The sequence below is a fragment of the Eublepharis macularius genome, chromosome 2 (assembly GCF_028583425.1).
Source record: "Eublepharis macularius isolate TG4126 chromosome 2, MPM_Emac_v1.0, whole genome shotgun sequence".
Lineage (NCBI taxonomy): Eukaryota > Metazoa > Chordata > Lepidosauria > Squamata > Eublepharidae > Eublepharis > Eublepharis macularius.
This window is the reverse complement of record NC_072791.1, coordinates 79,093,785-79,114,237: the sequence shown is the minus strand read 5'-3', so window position 1 is coordinate 79,114,237 and position 20,453 is coordinate 79,093,785. Positions and strand designations below refer to the sequence as shown.

At 41.6% G+C, this 20,453-nt stretch overlaps 2 protein-coding genes across 2 annotated transcripts in view; one reads left to right on the top strand and one right to left on the bottom strand.

Moving 5' to 3' along the window:
- Positions 1–2,965, top strand: part of F2 (coagulation factor II, thrombin) — a 28,606-nt gene extending 25,641 nt beyond the window's left edge. The window contains exons 13-14 of the mRNA XM_054971138.1: positions 2,049–2,119; positions 2,707–2,965. Of these exons, the coding sequence (XP_054827113.1) occupies positions 2,049–2,119; positions 2,707–2,850 (215 nt within the window). The 3' untranslated portion in view covers positions 2,851–2,965. The remainder of the gene's footprint in view (positions 1–2,048; positions 2,120–2,706) is intronic.
- Positions 2,966–5,655: 2,690 nt separating this feature from the next.
- The window catches only part of CKAP5 (cytoskeleton associated protein 5), a 124,713-nt gene continuing 109,915 nt past the window's right edge, over positions 5,656–20,453 (bottom strand). The window contains exons 42-44 of the mRNA XM_054971137.1: positions 11,641–11,800; positions 7,591–7,745; positions 5,656–6,370 (exon numbers count right to left, since the gene is read on the bottom strand). Of these exons, the coding sequence (XP_054827112.1) occupies positions 6,128–6,370; positions 7,591–7,745; positions 11,641–11,800 (558 nt within the window). The 3' untranslated portion in view covers positions 5,656–6,127. The remainder of the gene's footprint in view (positions 6,371–7,590; positions 7,746–11,640; positions 11,801–20,453) is intronic.

The following is a 20,453-nucleotide window of genomic DNA, read 5'->3' as shown; positions in this document are numbered from 1 at the left end:
TTGTCTTGATCCTCAGCAACACATACTTATTCTTAAGGATCTTTTCTAGTTTCTTTATCGCTGCCCTTACAAGTCTCAATCTCCTTTTGATTTCTTGACTGCAGTCTGCCTTTTAGTGATTTAACCAAGGAACAAAAAAGCAATTTCAATTTCTTCATTGTTAACCTTGAGGCTGCGAAAGTCTTTTGTAGTCATTACTTTTGTCTTCTTGATGTTCAACTGCTTTGACAGTTTCTCCTTTAACCTTCATTAGTTGTTTTTTCAAGTTCATTATTTTCGGCCAGTAACATGGTGTGATCTGCGTATCTCAAAAATTGCTAATGTCCCTTCCAGCAGTTTTCACTCCCCCTTCATCTAATCTAGCTTTCCTTATGATACAGTCTGCATATTGGTTGAACAAGTGGGGAGATAATATACATTGTTCTCTGACACTTTTGTTAATTGGAAACCATTCTGTTTCCCCATATTCTGTCCTAATAGTAACCTCTTGTCCAGAGTACGGGTTGCACATCAACACAGACATTGTGCCACACCCATTTCTTTTAATGACAACCATAGCTTTTCATTATCCACACAGTCAAAAGCTGCTGTAGTGATTAAGTGGTTGAGTGAGTCACCTCTCTGGTGGTTTGAATCCCACTACTGCCATGAGCTCAGTAGGTGGCTTTGGAAAACCTACTTCCCTCAACCCAAGCTCCCCCAGCTGTATTGTAGGGATAACAATGACTTTGATCACTGCTCTGAGCAGGCACTGATTTGTCTAGAAGAGTGGTATATTAACCACACTGTTGTTATAATCTATAAAAAAACAGCCTTTTTTTCTTCTAAAATTCTCTGGTGTGCTCTATTGTGAAGTTGCAACAATCTCTAGTGCCTCTTCCTTTTCTGAATCCAGTTTGTAAGCAGTAGCCAATACCTTTAATTGAACTTGGTAACTGATTGGTAGCTAGTGAAGTGACTGCAGAATGAGTATAATAGGCATGGTCCACATAGTTCCTAACAATACCTGAGTTGTGGCTTTCTGCACCAACTAGAGTCTCCTAGTTGATTTTGAGGAGAGACCTATGTAGAGTGCATTACAGCAGTCTAGCCTTGATGTTATCATGGCATAGATCCAGGAGGCCAGATGAGCCAGGTCCAAGTGTTGGAGCCATTTTCCAGGTTAAACTAAGCAGCAGTCATGGTGAATCTTGTATAACCCTGACACTCTTGGCCAAGTCAAGAAATGACAGCTGAACCCTATCAAAATTTGGAAGTATAATATTTAAGATTTCTGGTTTCCCAACCACCACTACTTAGTTCACTTTCACCCATTTGACCACAGCAGTCAGGCAGTGTCTTAAAACATCGACTGCGTTGCTACAGGATTTGGATAGAATGCTATGTATGATTTATATTAAAGGCTTTATATACAGGTTGAATGACATGGGGGATAAGATTGCATATATGCTTGTAGGCTGAATGTGTGCACCTTCTACAAACATTTGCTTTGCCATTTGTGCAACAAGCAGACACAGAAAGCCAGCCATGGTTGTTCTTTAGTCTGTAAAAAATGAAGTCAGTCATAACAGAATACACAGACATTCTGTTCCAGGTGAAGTTGGAGGCAATTAAATAAAACTATCAAGGGAAGAATAGTCAAAGCAACTTGGGAGAAAGAGCTGCAGAGATGGAATTAAGTCTCATTTTTAGATAACAAAAGGTACCTCTATACATTCCATAGCAAACATGCCTATTCCTTGTCACGGACTTATAAAAGCGTGGACATATGATTGTTGTGTTTATTTGCCTGGAAACTCTAGTGGCCCAGATTTTTCAGATATGTTCACTGTTTTATGTAGCAATGCCAGAATACATACAGCAGCTATATTTGTCGCAAAGGGCTGAGCTTTCGTGAGCATCTTGGTGGCCGCTTAGGGCAAAAGGACAAGTATAGGGCTGCCTAAGTTTATATCGAAAGTAACAAAGACGATAGTATGATAACTAGGAAAAGGGCAAGGCAGATCCCTTGTTGTCAGCCATAACTGACTGGCTTCCATCTTTTTTAGGATATAGTCCCGATGACTCTAAGAGAGGGGATGCATGTGAAGGTGACAGTGGGGGCCCATTTGTCATGAAGGTACGTGTGATGTTTAGAGTGATACAATAACACAAACTTTTAAAAGACCGCAGTCAACGAAAGAGGTACATAAAGTAAAACAGCTGTCCTTCCTTTGTACCCTCAAGTTCAGTACTGGATCACTTGGAAATGGGCCCAAATATTTATATCAAGCCTAAAACAGATGCTGGGAGCCCACTGTTAGCTATATAGAATCAGGCCTGTAGATCTACCTATTCAAGCACCATTCTTTCAGTATAGGGCCTCTGGTCAGTAATGAAAAGGCTGCAACATGTTTGTCATGCAATTAAAACATCTGCATTAGCTTGTTCTGTTTAATTAATTCTGCTGAAGGACAAGGATATGCAGAATACCGAAGCCCCATTTCTTGACCCTTCAGCCATTCCAGTTTTCCAAGATTAAAGTTTCTTTTTATAAGAGAACCACTAGCTGCATTCTGCTCTCACTACTGCATTATGAAGCTTTTCTCTTGATCCATGCACTTCCCTGTATACACATAATCCTGTCTCAGATGATCACCTCCCCTTTCATTCTTACGACCTATGCATTTTGGTATTATATCTACTTTCTCATTTCCCCCCCTTCAGAACCCACAAGATAACAGGTGGTATCAGGTGGGTATCGTCTCATGGGGAGAAGGCTGTGATCGCGATGGTAAATATGGATTCTATACCCATGTGTTCCGCCTGAAGAAGTGGTTGAAAAAGATTGTCGAGAAACATGGGAACTAAAAGGAATTTCATCTCAACCTACAGCCCAGGTTCTAAAAGTATGTGTACAAAGAAAACATTATAGTAACTATCTGGCCAAACTGCAATAAAGGTTCCGCACCAAGGATCAACTCTGGTACCAGTAGCAAAAACTGAATGTGTAAAGCAGTACGAACATTTCTCATAAAGTTGTCATGGCAGGTTCTGCTGCCAAGCAAACACGTTGGGTCAAATAAGCAAGTTCTTTATTTTATTGCCTGAGTTACTAGAAGTGTCTCCTAGTTCAATGAGACCTATTCCCTAAGTGTATAGAATTGCTGTTTGGTAAAGAAAGCTCAACATTTGTAACTTGGTTTAACTTAGAAGAACATAGCAGAACCACATGGTACAGTTCTTGTAGCTTCAATGATGGACTGAAAGAAGAGAAGCAAGAAGTTTGCCTTGCAGAATTCAACTACTGCAAGACACTAAACAGAGAATGACATAATTATTTTAAAGTTATTGAATGGAAATATTTTCTTCGGTAGATGAAGGATATGCAGAAAATCTGCTAAGAAAGATACAAAGCAAACTAGCTATAAGCAGCAAACCGAGGGCATGGATATTGTTGGAAAAAAGAAAAACACTTCTCTTAAATTGTTTACCAAGTAGCATCAGTAGCGGGTAAAAGTGCCAGTCATACCTCCTCTTCTATGCCACTGATACACAGTTTTAAGGCAGAAGGTATGCTACAAATGGGTTCCTTCAAACTGGGCCAAAGTTTAAATTTATGCTTGGCAAAATGTAATCAAGATCAAACTTTATATCTTGGTCTGTGGCTGGTCCTGATCTTCATTCTTCTCAGGAGGGGAAGATAGAACAGACCAGGTAAGCTCCAAACACTACACTGAATTACTGATGGGCAGATATCTGAGGGGCAACAAACAGGTTGTAACCGCAGTTAGTGGGATGAAGTTTTATTTAATCCATTAAGAAATATTCACAGTAGCATATCAGAAAACAAAGCAATGGATCCCACTTTTTTGAGAGCTGTTAACCAAGCCTTTTCTACAGCAGCAGTCATTTATCCACTGAGTGAGTGAAGCTCCATTAAAAACTGGAATGCCAAGTTATATAATATTGACAGTTAACATTTGTTTACACTCATTAAAAGTAAATGTTCTTCTCTATACAATCCACCGATACATCAAAGAAATGTTCCCAGTCACTGGCAAAGAGAGAAACTGGTTTCATTTCTTCTATAGTGCTTTTCAGAGTTATATTGCCAAGATTTAGGCAGTACAGAGAAATTTAGTAGTAAAACGTAACATTTATTCAAACGTTCTGTAGAAACTTTTCCCCTGGCTTTAGGTTAAGCTACAAGTGGCCTACCAGGCATTGCTGAAATCAATACTGAAAATGAAAAACATATCATAAAAGCAAATCTGCACTGTTGTCCTGGGGAGAGAGAAAAAGCTATTGTAGACAAAACAGAAAGTTTGTCACAGAAGCTTCATTGCATTTCCAATCTAATCTATGTCAACTTTTTATAAAATGTATCGAACTGCCATTACCTGCCATTATCAGTACATTTATCCTACCAATGAAGTGATTCAGTAGGCTATGTCGTAACCTTTTTCTATAGAATGAAATTAAAAATAGGGCATCAGCTACAAAAGAGACTGTGCTCTGAAAATTCACAAGAAAATTTTAGCCCCAAAAACCACAAACATTTTGCATCATTTCAAGGCACACCACAGTGCAAGCAAATAATGATTTACATTTTTTAAAAAAATTAAATATTCCCTCTGGTCTAACAGGGATGCTAATTCATTTTTATAGCCCTACCTGCAATAAGTGATCGTAAAAGAATAAACTGAGCTAACCCAAGATTAGGAAAAAAAAGATACTGTAGAGCACATGAGCAGATGTACACTAGTACTCTATGGAGGGCTTCATTTTTAAATCAGTGCACACATAAAACAGTGGTCTATGAGGTTTCTATATAAATTAAATTGGTTGTTTTGGTACAGTTGGCAGTTATGTTACAGACAACACTACATCAAGGCCTAACATTTGTAAGGAAATGAAAATAGCAGATCTCTGTCACTCATGGGAAAGGATTACAATACAAAGCTGCAATATGACTTAGTTCAAAACAGCCAAAATTGGAGCCACAGGGAAGAGTTAGAAAACACAAAAGAAAAAAAAACTTGAAATGCTTTTGAGGTTCTGTGAATCGGATCTTAAGAAGTACAGGGATGTTACACAGCATAACCCATACATAAAAGCAGCAACAGATTCAGGAAATCTCCTGATGTTTATCTTTCACTCCACAGCACAAGCAGTCACGAAAAAGTGTCCTAATGGGACATTCTGAACCATCAGCAGCAATCATTGGACATGCAAGGTCCCTAACAGCCTTATGACTGCCAACTAAATTGAGAATTTAACAAAATCAAATATGAATATTCAGATATTTAGGGTTCCAGCAAGTATAATGACCACATGAACAGAAAACCACATGAACAGAACTCATGCCAGTCTTGAATGAGAGATGTTGAATTCATCTACCATGTCAAAAGTTTCTAATATCAAAAGGGATGAAACTGATTCTTCAGAACAGATAATTAGGAAAAGCTTTCTCCCCAAACCATTCAGGAGGCTCTGGCAAAAGCAACAAAGCTAGCTGCAATGTGCTTGCATTTTTAATTACTGTTCCTTAACACATAGCCTCAATGTATATTGTATCAATGCAGTGCTATTGCTGGGATTTAGCCATTCCTCAAATCTAGAAATGTCAAGTCACTGGCATCTAGAAACAATGACGGACTCTTCCCACCACAGTCACTGTTGCTCCCAGAGAGTTAATGCAAACTTTATTTACAAAAAGACACTTAAATTAGTTACTTCATGCCATGCGTCCATACAGAAACGGTTCAAAGATTATATGGAGAAGAAATTCACAAAATTAAAAGAGAATCCACTGGAGAACTTCTAAGAGTTAAAAGCTAGGAAACATAGGACAACTTTACAAATAAAACAAGTTATGAGAAACTGTATTGACCAGGAAGATGGTTGTTTACAAGCCTGTACACTAAAACTAATACACAGACAGTCTTCTACAGTCAAAAGATGCTCACAAAGAAGCAAAGTATGTACAAAGACTTGTGCCACAATTACTTGGATCTTCCTGTAAGATCCACTGTATTATACACATAAACCAGTTTGTATACATGAAGCCTACATGAGGCCACTTTAGCTATGAAGACTTCTAGTTTAGTAAACTAAGGCTGAACGACTCTGCTCTCATACCATTTCACTTGCGGCTGCTTTTTATTCTCTCCAGTCTTTTTTTCAAGTCATCAATATTGGATGCTGTGGTGGAGGAAGTGGTGGTTCCAGAAGAGTTGGTCTGATTGGAGTCCATATCAATATGCTGATATTGTTCCCGTGACTCACGGAGCTGTGAAAGCTTACTGTGAAGCATATCTGTGGAGGATGCAACTGTAGGGATTGATGGCTTGGAAAGCTGGGAAGTCAATGGTTGTCTGTCTTCCTGCTGGGAATAAAGACACAATATAGAAGACTTATTCAAAAATTACAGTTATGCAAGCTCAATGGGTTTGTGCCACACTGATCCTTTCAAGTCTTGAGAAATACAGAATGAAGTTCACACTTCTGTATTTATAACACAACTCATGAAGTGGCTAAACTGCTTGATACTTGTTCCACACATGGGCTATCCAGAGTTGTCTTTTCATCCCTTACAACCTGTAATTGTTCAAAGGAGAGAAATCTGCTTGTATAAGCATATGATAAACACCCAACTTCTGTGCTAAACCAAATCCACATAAAAGACTGAAGTTTTGATATTTAATGCCAGTGATCCTACTCGACACCGATACAAACATCATACTTGTACCATACCTTTCTGAAGTAACCAAGCTTACCTCACCAAATATGTAATTAATTCAGAAGTTACTGAAATTAAGAAAACTGTTCAGCTTTCTGGATGCTTCTAATGATCGCTTCAAAAACTTTAGATTAAATAGCATATAGACACTGATGCAAGAAAACAAGTTGCTCTCACAGCAGGCCCAGAGTACAGTCAGAGGAGTGCACCTACTGATTCCTGTTGGCAGTACTACAGTGCATCTCACTTCTACAGCTTGCAGCAATTTTGCCCTTAAGACCTGTCCCATTACCACAGCTGTATGTTTTTTGTGATTATTTTTTAGCCACTGTGCACACAATGCCCATTATCCCCTCTAATATAAAACAGTACTCTTGAGAGTCTTCATGTACTCATGGAACAAACAACTGCAGGACAAGAGCCTAAGATTCAATACCCTGGCACAACTCAGTCACTCATTGGCGGTAAACACCTTATTTGTGCCCCCTCACTAGTGCCAGTTCATGGGATATATAGAAGAAAGTAGTAAAATCTGCTGCAAGATCTGGGATCATCACCTGAAGTTCATGGATTTCATAGCAGGAGAGATCAACAAGCACACTAAGAAGTTAGTTACAGGTTAAAAGTTAGTTAACAAGAGAGTTACAGGAGAAGCATGAAAAGTAGCAGTGCATATCACAGGTCACTTGTGTTTCATCCTTCCTCACTTCTGTAGAACGTTGGAAGTGGCTTTGAGTCTAATGAAAGCAAGTAGACTACAAGCAAGAGTAAAGACCTCTATATCAACTGAAAACAAGCCAGGATGAAAGAGTTGTGAGCAAAGAAGCACTATAGAGCCTGCTGAGACATTGTTACACTTGTAATACCTTTGCATTGTCAAGGCCACATCGCTGCCTGAGGATTTTTAGCCTTTCCAGGTAGACAGAAGGCCCCACCTCTTCACCATTTGAATTTCCTATTGATGATGATACTGTATTGGTGGGAGTAGGAATACACGATCCCTCCATTTGTGGAGAAACCCCTGAAAAAGGAAAATACAACAGAATGAATCTAAGCAGATACCAATGGTTGCAGTGTTTCTGTGCATTTATTCTGCCGTTACCCCAAGTAACATGGGAACAACTCCAGTGTGGTTCTTACCACACCACTAAGTTAATGCAAGAAGCCCAAGGCCATGTGAAGCTAACTGCTTCTTCCCTCACTGGCACTGTTCCAGTTTCAGGAAGACACATGGCCTGTGGTTTCTGACATTAACCTAGTAGAATGGGAAGGACTTACAATGCAGCAGTGACTCCCATGCCGCCTGGTGCACTATCAGAACAAACACTTCCTTACTGGCAGAAAGGTCTTGCAGGGAACAGCAACTTCACCTCCCAGTTCTGGGCACTGACCCCAGCCACTCCAGCAACCAGGCAGGCAGGATGTGGTTCCAGTTATTTATGCACGGTGTACCCAAGCACAAGACATGAATTCCAGACTCAGTAAGAGGTAAGTTTATTAAGGAGTGTCTCCAAAAAGCACAAAGCACTCTTACTCAGGCAACAGACATTAAAATAAGAAATCATTACTGTTGCTAAGTATTAAAACTACCTATCTAAAACTTAAGAACTAGCTACTCAAGCATCTCTAAGTGGTTTTCATTGTTGCACATCTCACCCATCCGTCAGAAAGCAAGCCCTCTCTCATACTTGGTCGATTCAGCATAAGGACATGCTAAGGGTGATAAAATAGCATGTAGCTTTTAGCTTCTCACTTGCATTGTGATGAACAACTGACCGACCTGAAAGAGTTGAGAAGCCATCTTTTCAGAACTCAGTGAATCACCTGGCAACACAAGAACCAATCAATGCTAAGCTGTTAATTGGCATTACAGCTGTATGAAAAACTAGGGAGTTAAGCACAGAGCTCTCTAAGAACAGCCTCTTCAAGGTTAAATCTCTAGGGAACTTAAGAGACTGTTCCACAAGTGTTACCAATCAGCTCTGGCAAACACATTTCTACACTAGGCCACGAACCTTACAACTAGAACCTAAGTTCAGCTATTTTTTTCTAAAGACTTAGTGTCAAGTTAGCAACCTCCATACACCCTCCCATGCAGAAGGAGAGTGAAAACAACCATCTTACCTGTCTACATCTTAACTAAACAGGATATTAGCATCAAAGCAGCAAACAGTCATAACAGCTTCTAATACATGTAGAGGTAGCATAGTTCAGCAGCAATAGTCATATAAAATACATAAACAATTCAAAACTCAGAGTACAGATTAACAAGCAAAGGACTGTTGGTATTTTAAGGCCACAAACCTTACAACACTTACAACCTGAACCTAAGTTCAGCCATTTTCTCTAAAGGCCTAGTCTCAAGTTAGCAACTTCCATACAGGTCTTTATACAAACTTTGCACAACAGCAGATATACATCTACTGTTAAAAACATGTCTGATTGCTTCCATTTACTCCACTTTTGTAGTCTACTTGCTTTCACAATAGAAATGTCTCATGAAGAGATAGTTATGGATGAGAACCACTTCATATATCACATCGAAACAGTGAAAGAAAGCACCAGTGATTTATGCAGTTTTTTCCCTGCTTCCCTGTAATCAGGGTTGCTAGCAGGTCTGGAGAGAAATGTCTTGTCCTGTTGTAGAGACTTAATAGAAATAGGCAATTGAAGTTTGTCATGGCAAGGAAATAAACAATATCACCTAGTAAGTAACTAAAGATGTAAAATTTCTGGAAATGATAAAGCCAAGGCAAAACACCGTTTTTTCCAGAAAAACAGATGTTGGGAAAAATTGAAGTATATGCAATACTTACTTCCCTATCAAAGCTAAACCTTTTACTAATTTAACAATGTAAAAGACATCATTTATAACTTAGCTGACACAAAATGGTACTGCTAGGCACACTTGTGGAATTTAGTCAGTTTTCTATAATAAAAATTGCAAGTATACCCAGCCCTTGAAAAAGAGTTTCAGACTACACATCTTATATGTTACCGTAGCACATTTTTGCTATCTTAAAGGTAGGAAAAAACAGAAGCTGAAAGTACAAAACAAATTCTGTAGTAAACTAAAGGAAGTGTATTATTTGAACAGAAACTCTCTCATAGTCACAACAGATAGGATTACTAGCATATTTGGATTGGAAGTTTAAATTTCTAAGACTGAAAGATTGAACTCTTTAATAATGTATAATCATTAAACACATTATAGCATATTAATTGCCACAATAATTTACATTTAACTAAATATATATTCTTCAAAACTTGAAATAATCATCTAATGCTGTAGATTACCTTACACAATTTTTTTCATATTACACTTTTTTTTACTTCATTAATTCCAAAAAGAAATATACAATAGGATTGTCAGTATTTGCCCACATTTCTCTTTTTTCCAATACTGTGAAATGGCAGATGAACAAAATTTGAAATTTTGAGTGACAAATAGAAGCATTTTCTTCATTCTAAAAGTGAAAATGTTCTATAGGTTTTTTCCAGTGCTCCCAGAAATTTTCCAATTTTTCATCTGAAAAAAATTGTAAACAGTAATAGGAAAAAATGTGTTTTCTCTGAATTTTTCCAGGTCTTCACATCTCTACAAATATCTCATTAACCTCTGTTAAGGAACAGGCATTTTTCTCCAGGTCTGCTGGCAATTTTACGTATAGCAGAGTAAGATGAGTGACGTATGAAGTGTAAGAGGGTTGAACTAGGCTTTGGGAAACCCAGGTTCAAATCCTTGCTAGCCATGAAATTCACTGGGTGTTCTTGAGCCAGTTTTCTCTTTGTCTAACCTACCATGAAAATAAAGTAGGGGAGAGGAAGAACCATGAACTGAAGCGGAGGTTCTTGAAGGAAGGGTAAATCTTGCCTTTCATGAAATCAGTACTTCTTATGCTTACATTATAGCAGAGGTACAAGCTGTTTGTTTCCATATCGAAACTAGAATTATTAAAATAATTGCAGGCAATCTCCACAGAAAGCCACCATTGCGTAATGGCTAGAGTGTTGGATTAGGACACAGAAGACCCAGGTTCAAATTCCCACTCTGCTATGGAAACTTGCTGGGTAATCTTAGGCTAGTCATATACTCTCGGCCTAACCTACCTCACAAGGTTGTTGTGAGGATTAATGGAGGAAATATTTATGCTCAGTAAAAGGCAAAATATAAATGAAGTAAAAATTAAATTTTAAAAAATTAATGAACAATCTGTGGTTGAGATTACAAAATGAACATCTCTATGCTGCTGGCAAATTCCATTTAAAATGCACCAACAATATAAAGCTGCTTCAGAATATAGCCCTATACCATAAAAATATACAGCCCTCTCCTTCAAGATTAACTCGTAAGAAAACACTTGACCCGATAGCAAGGGAAAATCTCAAACATGGATCAAAATTGCACTAAAAATAACAAATACAGAAACAGGTTATTTGACTATTCAGTTATTTACCCAACAAGCAAATGCCTAATTACAAAGGTAACTAAATAGGAGTATATTTTACTTTCCTAAATAGAAATTTACACAAGTAATTGTGTTCTAACAAATCCCAATATATTTTTAAAAACCCAGTTTTAAATTTGCTACTCAAAGTGACTTGCCAATCAGAAATCCACTGTTCCCTAAGCATCACTTACCAGTCTATTCCCTGTCATGAATACAGTTCACCTTGTTAGTGCCAAAGCAAGGATGGATGTTCCTTGTGTGAAATCTGTCAGGCAATGACCAACTGCCTTTATTACCATTTCGTAGCTCTGATAACTATTACATAAAGTTATTTCATGCCTTGCATTTCATAACACCAATTTGGCCCCTTACCTAAAAATTACATTACTACTTCTGCAATCACTGTTAAGTTGAAGGAATTCTAAAAGGGGTACCAGAACAGCAACAAAATGGCTCTGAAGTTACCTGTAGAAGAAGGAATGCGCCCTTTGCCTTCCCTTTCCATTTCAATCAGCCGCAGCCCTCTTTCTACATAGCTCTGGAAGAACTGTGAGGAGTTTTTGAGGAAGGGCTCAATGTCTGCATCAGAATATTTCTTTTTGTATTCATATAACTCTGCAAGACCCTGTAGAAAGAAATAATTAAACAGCACCATTGAAAGAAATGTTACATCAAGGCATAAACTCGCCTCCTGATGGATCAGCAAGAAAGACAGATTGTGATATTTATTTACTTCATTTGTACCTCACCTTTCTCCAAAAGATGACCTGAATAATTCTCCTCTCCTCCATTTTATTCTCACAACAACCGTGCAAGGTAGGGTAGTGCATGACTGATCCAAGATGAGCAAGCTTTCATGGCAGAGTGGGGATTTGAACCTGGTTCTTCCAGATCTTAGTCCAACATTCTAACCAGTACACCACGCTGACTCTTGTGTACAGGTACAGTGTACAAATCACTAGCATGGTGAATAGAAGCTATATGGTGTAGGGGTGTGTGATTCGGATTTCTGATTTGGGATAAATACGCGAATTGGACCCAATTTGTAAAGATTTGGGATTTCTGAATCTGGCCCAGCCAGATTTGGAAATGCCTAATCAAAGCTTCCCAAAGCGGTATGGGTCACTTTGGGGCTTTCAAACCCCAGCTGGCTCCAGCTGACCTGAGGATTGCTGCGAGTCAGCCGGCATTTAAAGGGCCCTTTCCCTGCTGCGCAAGCGGAAGAGAAAGAGCCCTTTCGGTGCCTCAGATGGCCTGCATCACGTGAAGGCTGCCGTTCAGTTGCAAACTGAACGCCTCGCTTCTTCATTCAATGTGATGGCATTGGGTGAAGAAGTGAGGCGCTCAGTTTGAAACAGAATGCCTTGCCGCTGCCATTCACGATGTGACTGGGTGAAGAAGCCCCACCGTTCCATTCACCTGCTGAGGAAAGGGCCAGGAGATTAAACAGGAAGTTTAAATGCCTTTCTGGTATGCTCCGAATCTTTACAGCGCATACCAAAGCAGGTCAATAAGCGATTTCCGAAGCGGCTTGCCACTCCAGAAATTCCTTATTTCCAACTTTTTTTCCAGCTTCAGAAATTCCAAAGTAGGAAAAGCCAATTTTTTTCCTTCCACATGCCTAATGTGGTGGCCCCCATTTTATGGAATGACCTGTCTGAAGAGGTCAGGAAAGCTCCCATTCTCTCTTGGTTTTCCACAAACTATGCAAAACCAAATTATTCAGAAGGATTTTACACAGGTAATACAACTGTGCTGTAAGGAAATAGTTCAGAGATATGTGCTGGAAAAGGGATAGAGTCTGTTGACTATACCACTGTGTACTGTGTTGCTGTAATGATGCTCTTGCTGACCTGCTTATTGACCTGCTTTGGTATGCTCTGTAAAGATTCGGAGCATACCAGAAAGGCATTTAAACTTCCAGCCCTGCCACTTATTTGATCCGATGGGGATCCCATCGGGTCAAATATGCGGCAGGGTGGGAAATTTAAACCTACACTTTTCTAGCCGCTTGCAAGTGCTAGAAAAGTGTAGGTTTAAATGGAGTGTCTGACAGCAGAGCTGCAGAATTAAGCCTAGCCCCATTGCTTCCTTTCTCCCGTTGCAGTCTCTCTATGAGGGGTTATGGAGGGTCCACTTCTGGCTGCCCCGAAAAGGGTACAATAATCTATCTGTCCGCTACTACCTCCCCTTTTTGTAGGCTGACAGGCAGGAGTGCAGGACTGTCCATCTTGGAATGGTTTTATTGATTGCTGCTTTTATGCTGTGTTTATTGTTTTATGTTGTTTTTTATTCAATGTTTTACCTCGCCCTGAGCCCGCTTGCGGAGAGAGCAGGTTAAAAAACATAATAAATAAATAAATAATTCTCCATGTTGTTTAATGTCATATCAATTTGCTTATGTTTTCTTACAGCATTGTTTTAGCTCTGTATTAGATTTCTACTTGTTTTCAAATTTTGGTGGTACTGTTTATTGAATGTCCCAGCCATTGCCTGCATTGACTTACACTGTGTAATGTGCCCTGAGTCTAAACGAGAAAGGTGGGCTATAAATAGCATAGATAAATAAAACAAGCGAGCAAGTTACAGGCACCAAGAAAGTAGTTTTCAACTGAAAACCTAAGTTAGAAGAAGTCAAATGGTTTATACATAACATGGGGCAGTACTAGAAAGAATGGAAGATTTGTATTCACTTACTGTGAAGCTTCCTTTCTCGGTGGTCCAGAAGTGGGGCAGTCCTTACTTTTGGGGATATAGCTCCTCCTCACCGAAGGCAGGGTCAGTCAGCTGATTTTGATCCAGGAGGGGAGGGGCTTGTCCCTGGAATCACCAGTCTGTTCCCAAGCCCTGACTCCCCATCACAATACCAGAAGGGAAAATAATAATTCCCCTCAATTTTTTTTTAATAGAAAGATCCCTTCCTTGAATCCACTGGAAGACTATCGTCCTAACTCTTCATCCAATCCTAGAAGCTGCTCCACAAGAACTCGGCTGGACAGGACTGCCCCACTCCAGGACCACTGAGAAAAGAAGCTTCACAGTAAGTGAATACAAATCTTCCATTCTTTGGTGGTCCTAGGAATGGGGCAGTCCCTACTTTTGGAACATACAAGAGCAATGTACCCCAGGGTAGGTAGTCTGGCTTCCAGGCTTAGAGGGTGTGTAGTAGAACCATTCTGCTAAAGGTTGTCTCTGGGGAAGACAACTTATCTATCCCATGTTTCTTGATGAGAGAATATACTGATTTCCATGTGACCACCTTATCGATCGTTTCTAACGACTAAAGGATTTATAGGCTGCCTGTGTTGCTGTTTCCCTTAGTGAGCGTGCCCTGACATCTATGGGCATCTCCAGACCTCTGGCTTGACATGCCAGAATTATGTACCCTCTGCTTTACCTATTTAGCCAAGAAAAGGACACTCTGGGTCCCAAGAAGGACCTACTGCAAACACACAACTAGCATCCCAGACTTCTGAAACACTGCTTAGTCCTGCCCAAGTGGAATCTCACATCTCTACATATATCAAGGTAGTGAGATTTATTTATTTATTTTCTTCCCGTGCTTTGGATTAGATTAGAAGAAGGGAAGTACTATCTCTCCTGTCCTATGAAAACATGAAGTTCACCTTTGGAAGAAAGTTGTTTTTGTTCCTAATTTGCTCTACCATCTTGGAGGAAAGGGCATGGCTTCTGACACTTGTCAGGGCCATTCTGACACTTGTCTAGCTGATTTTATTCTCATCTGAACGATGGCTTTAAAGGTCAGTTCCTTTAGGCAACACAAGGTCATAGGCTCAAGGCATCTTTTGTATAATGCTCTCAATACCAAATTAAGATTTCACATGGGAAAAAAACAGCAAATCCTTGGAAGATTCTACAATGAGGTCCCCTTTTAGAATCCATTGCCATGAAGGTGATATATAAGGGAACGTCCCTTCCTAGAACCCCTAATTGTTGGGGTTGTCTAAGGGTGTTGGTATTTTCTTCAATCCCTCTTTTTTTTTTTTTGAAATTATATTTTATTGTATAACTATGTAAACAGGGTATAAAGTACAACAACGAACATTCAATAAAACTTGTGAACTTTTTCAGTGTGAAATTAACCATACATAATCATTAGTCTCAGTTAACAATTGACGACCAATCAGCACCAGTCCAACTGTTGTCGGTGTCTTGATCCAACTACATATTCAATCCCTCTTGAAGGAGGGATAGTAACTCCCTAATTAGCCCCAAAAGATTACATGACTCTATCCATACACTCTTCTGGGAACTTGGCAGGAATTTTTATGGAACTCTTCCTGGAGGCTAGCATAGTACCAATCATGCTTTCTGTTTAGTCCAACCCTATTAGCTGCTTGTGTTCGACCTCCACACTGTGAGGCTTGTCAGAGCTGGGCAAGGGTGTCATATTGATCCCTGCATCAATGGGCCCTCCTTCAGTGGAGGTGCCAGGGATCCATGCTTGAAAGTTTCTTCAGGTTTTCAGACCATGTCTTTCTGGACCTGAAGGTTGCTATTAGCACAACTTCTGCACTTTACTGTGTGATCTTCTGAACAGCTCTGTGCAATAGCTGTACTGTGGAAGACATACAGGACATGTGAAGGAAGCTTACTGCTCACATCATCTATCTCTATGGCTTGAGGGTTTCTTCTCCTTGCGCCTTGTTGAAAACTACTAGACCAGTTGGGGAATCTCTCTAGATAGCATACATTCTGCTTGGTTCATCACACTCTGGCTTAGCCAGTCCGCCTCAGAGTTGTCCTCTGTATAAACATATAGTGGCCTGTGGGAAGATTCTGAGATTCCACCATACCGTGTCTGATGGCTCCGAGTTCCAAAAGGTTTACCCTGTTGATCATTTGTCCTTCAGCCAGATGACCTATGCCATTCTTCCTTGGGTGTGGGATCCCCATCCCCCAAGACATGTCCATGGTTATCACTGTTCTCTCTGGTTCCTTGAGTGGGACACCATCGTGGGACTGAATGGGGTACAGCCACTGGTTGTTTCCCTGTTTGAGGATCTCTTGCAATTCAACTATTTTGGACCTCTCGTGATCTAATGCCCCATGGTATGGCAAGAGACATTTCTGAAGTGCACAGATCAAGATGTCATTTGGATATGGAAAGGAGCCACTCCCTGTGGCCTAGTATCAGTGATACTATGATTCTGATGAAGACCATAGGTAGCGTTTTCAGCTCAAAGGAAAGAGCCCAATGTTGGAAGTGCCTCTGAGAGATCAATGGAAGCCAGAAAATCTCCCTTCTGAATGGCAGTCATGACAAATTTTAGCCTTTCCATTCCAACCTTCTTGTTCCTAGGTGTCTATTTTATTTGACCAAATTCCTTTGGATCTAAGGGAAAAGGGACCAAGTGGCATAGAATTGAATTTCAATGATCACAGTATCCAACACCCACCTATTTCTTATTATTAGCTGCCAAGCTAATTGTAAGCATTGTAAGCCTACCCCAAACACCACTGGGCCTGCTGCCTTAGTGTAGACACATTGAATTCCCTTCTTTGGCCCTTTAGTGTTCTGATCGGATTTGTTGAGGGAGAAGGTGCCACCCTCCTCTCGATGTTTGGTCTGCTTTCCTTTATTTAGAGTTTCTCCAGACAGGTTGATATTTTTAAAAGGAACCGTGGTTACTTCGGCTTTGGGGCAAATGGTCCACATTCCAATTTCTAAGATAAGTGTTGTGCCTAGTTGCCTGAAACCCATGGGCCTTGTTGACCACAACATAGCATATTGCCAGGGCTATTTTCTTAGTTTTGCTCTTTGGCGGGAGTTTACTGCTCACTGCAGGCAGGTCTGAGACCCGAGAGAATGTGACTCTAGGAAGGAGTGCAGCTGTCACCAATGCTCTGAAGGATGTAGCGGAAACTTCCAGTTTTCTGCGCATAGGCAATTCAAACCACTTGATACTGGTATCCTAGGTAGTCTGTCCTTGTCAGCGAGCAGCACAGGATTAGACGGCAGGCTGGTTACCAGATCATCCACCAATGGCTTGATCCTCTCAGTAACCCCTGGATCTAATGTATAAGACTTGGGGGGGAAAGGAAATAAGAGTATTGTCGAAGGCTTTCACGGCCGGAGAACGATGGTTGTTGTGGGTTTTCCGGGCTGTATTGCCGTGGTCTTGGCACGGCAATGAGCCAGGCGTTGCCAAGACCACGGCAATACAGCCCGGAAAACCCACAACAACCATCGAAATAAGAGTAGTTAGTTTTGTCAAAGTTTCCCTCTTAGACTTCTACAAGTATGAGAGACTACTGGAAGGGAATCCCTGATGGGATTATTCCTGATTCTAGGGAGGATTCTCTCCAACCCCTTAATCCTTAAGGGAGAAGACTCCAGGATCCTCATCACCTTAGGGAGCTTTCTAGGATACGGTTCCTGAGGAAGACCTGCTAGGGAATTTTCCCTTCTTTTAACAGCTCCTCTTTCTTCTTGGCTGAGGAAGAAAACTGATAGCTCAGGATCCTCAGGTTGAAGGCTTAACTGATATATGCACTCTTAATGCCCCTTGCCTCCTCTTTAATCTGGGGAGGGGGCTATTGCCGTGGCTATTTTCTTTGGTGTGCCTTCAGAACCTCTTTGAATTCCTTATTTCCATGCTGGGCCATGTCAGTTCGTTTGTTAAACAGTAACCATGGCTGCGACTATGTAAATAGGGGGGCATGTAATTTCTTCCCCTTAGTGGTGGAAAATGTCATCGTCATAGTTGCCTCTGCAACACTGGTCTTTTTTGGAGGTCTCCCATCCAATTACTAACCAAGGCCAACCATGCTGAGGTACTGAGATTTGATGAGATCTGGCTTGCCTGGACTGTGATATCACAGTCAGGGGCTGTAATAAGGTCACAATCATCATTATTCCCCCAGAACCGCTAGGTAATTGAGACTTTTACCCAAGGTCAGCCACTGAGTTCAAGTAATTATGGGAATTGAACCAGCAGGGTAATGATTCATGGCCCAGCACTTAACCACAACATTACAGCAACTCATTTCAGGCTTCCTTGCCTGGTGGATGCAAACCCCAGACCTTCTCCCTTTCACTAGTCTCTTGAGACGCCTGGGAGTAGGCCAAGGCCTGGGAGTTGGGCAAGTTTAGGCCGCAGGCTTGCACTCTCTGAGGCCTGGAAGGAGGCTAGGCCTGCCTTTGCTGACCTACCACCAGCAGAAAATTTTCCAGGCATTCTTGCCTGATGGGTCCAGGCCCTTGGGCTTTTTCTCTTTCACTGGCCTACTTAGAGGCCTAGAAGAGGCCGAGGCCTGGGAGTTTGGAAAGTCTAGGCTGCAGGCCTGCACTTTTAGAGGCCTCAGAGATGGCTAGGCCTGCCTTTCCTCACATTCTGCCATCCAGGCCCCTGGGCATTTTTCTTTCACTGGCCTGTTGAGAGGCCCAGGAGAGGCTGAGGCGTGGGGGTTTGGAAAGTCTAGGCTGCAGGCTTACGCTCTTTGAGGCCTTGGAAGTAGCTAGGCCTGCCTTTGCTGAATTCTGCCATCCAGGCCCTTGGACATTTCTCTTTCACTGGCCTGTTGAAAGGCCTAGAAGGTGCTGAGGCCTGGGAGTTTGGAAAGTCTAGGCTGCAGGCTTACGCTCTTTGAGGCCTGTGAGGTGGCTTGGCCTGCCTTTGCTGACATTCTGCCAACAGAAATTTTCCCGCCAGAAGGAGGAATGAAAGTGAAAGTGCGCCTCACAAGTCCTGGCTGAAAGGAAAGAGAAATAAAGGAGGGTTCCCTTTTATTTAGGGCGAGCTGGCTCTGAGGGTTCTGCTACTGTTTTCTCTTCCCTCCTTCCTTTCGCTGCCCCCGCTACCCGCAGGATCAGTCTTACTGCGGTTCAGTTGGGGCTGCTGGGTTTGGAGCAGGTCCTCTGCTGCTGCTGGAGGCTGCTCCTTCCAAGCCTGAGGGAGTTCCCGATAATATCGGTCTCAACAACAGGGTACCGCGGACTCAAACACCGCACCCTCTGGCTGTCTGAGGGCTGAGGTGGGGAACCTCGGTGGAGTTTTGCAGTTGTGGCCATGGAACCTAGGAGCAACCTAGGGCTGTTGGCTCTAATGCTTGCCGTCACTCTGAGCAAAATAGGGGTGGGGTAGGAGGTAGGGCCTTTCCTTTCCCCTGCAAGCTCCGCACTGCCTGTGGCCTCAGCCTCGCTGAGGACTGGGATTACAGGTGCACGCCGCCACGCCTGGCTCATCTCTGGCAGTTTCTTCTTCATCGGGATCACTGCGCTCTGCAGAGCATTGCTGAAGACGTCCTGCTCGGATGGCAGGGCTAGAAAGACTGGTGATTCCAGGGACGAGCCCCTCCCCTCTGGGATCAAAATCAGCTGGCTGACCCTGCCTTCAGAGAGGAGGAGCTATATCCCCAAAAGTAAGGACTGTCCCACTTCTAGGACCACCGGAGAAAGACTCCAAACTGGGACAGGAGGCTTGATGATGGGCATAAGTTCTATAGGCCATTGAAGAAGAACGTGACCAAATAATGAACAAAGATAGGCAATCTTCCACCACAGGAGAAAAAAAACCACACCACAAGACAAAAAAAACCCAGTGATCGTTATCATGTACATTGCATCAGTGATGAGGCCAGTCCTGATTTATTAAAACACAAGAGGTGTTCAAGGACAAAACAATGGAATGATCAGGTCAATGCTCTGTGTGGGACAGAATATACAATCTAGTCCATTTGCACTGGTAGCACTTCCTACTTGCCAGCTGCCTGGTACCAAGAACAACTTTCCAGAGTGTGGAAAAGATCCCTCTGTTAGCTCTGCCCTGCAGCAACTTACAGAGAGTGCAAATTGCTATGTGGTTTGTTGCTGTAAATGAAGTTGCCCACCTCCTCTTAGGCAATTCAGGTGAGTGAAGTCTGATGTGCCTACCAAGAGACTATCAGAAAGTAGTCTGTGTAATACAAATGGATCTTGGACAATCTGTAATATGAAAAAAGGACTCCCCTCCATGTAGCTGCCTGCAAGTCCTTTTCCCCTCTGCCCAAGAAGAGACACTTGTTAGCCACATCCCAAACTCTTGGCAAGTGCACAGCCCACTCATGAGTTATCTCCTCTGCCTTTCTAAAAGCATCTTGCCAGTATTTACATGGTTGTCAGGTGGCTGGACATGGGAAATGTGTCATCATTATCCCACAAGACCCAGAAATAAGTGGACATATGACACAAGATTGTAAAGGCTATGCCATCTTGATTGTGGATATAGAAGTTAGTGGACATATTGTCTGTGACTACCTGAAGAATTCGGTCTTGA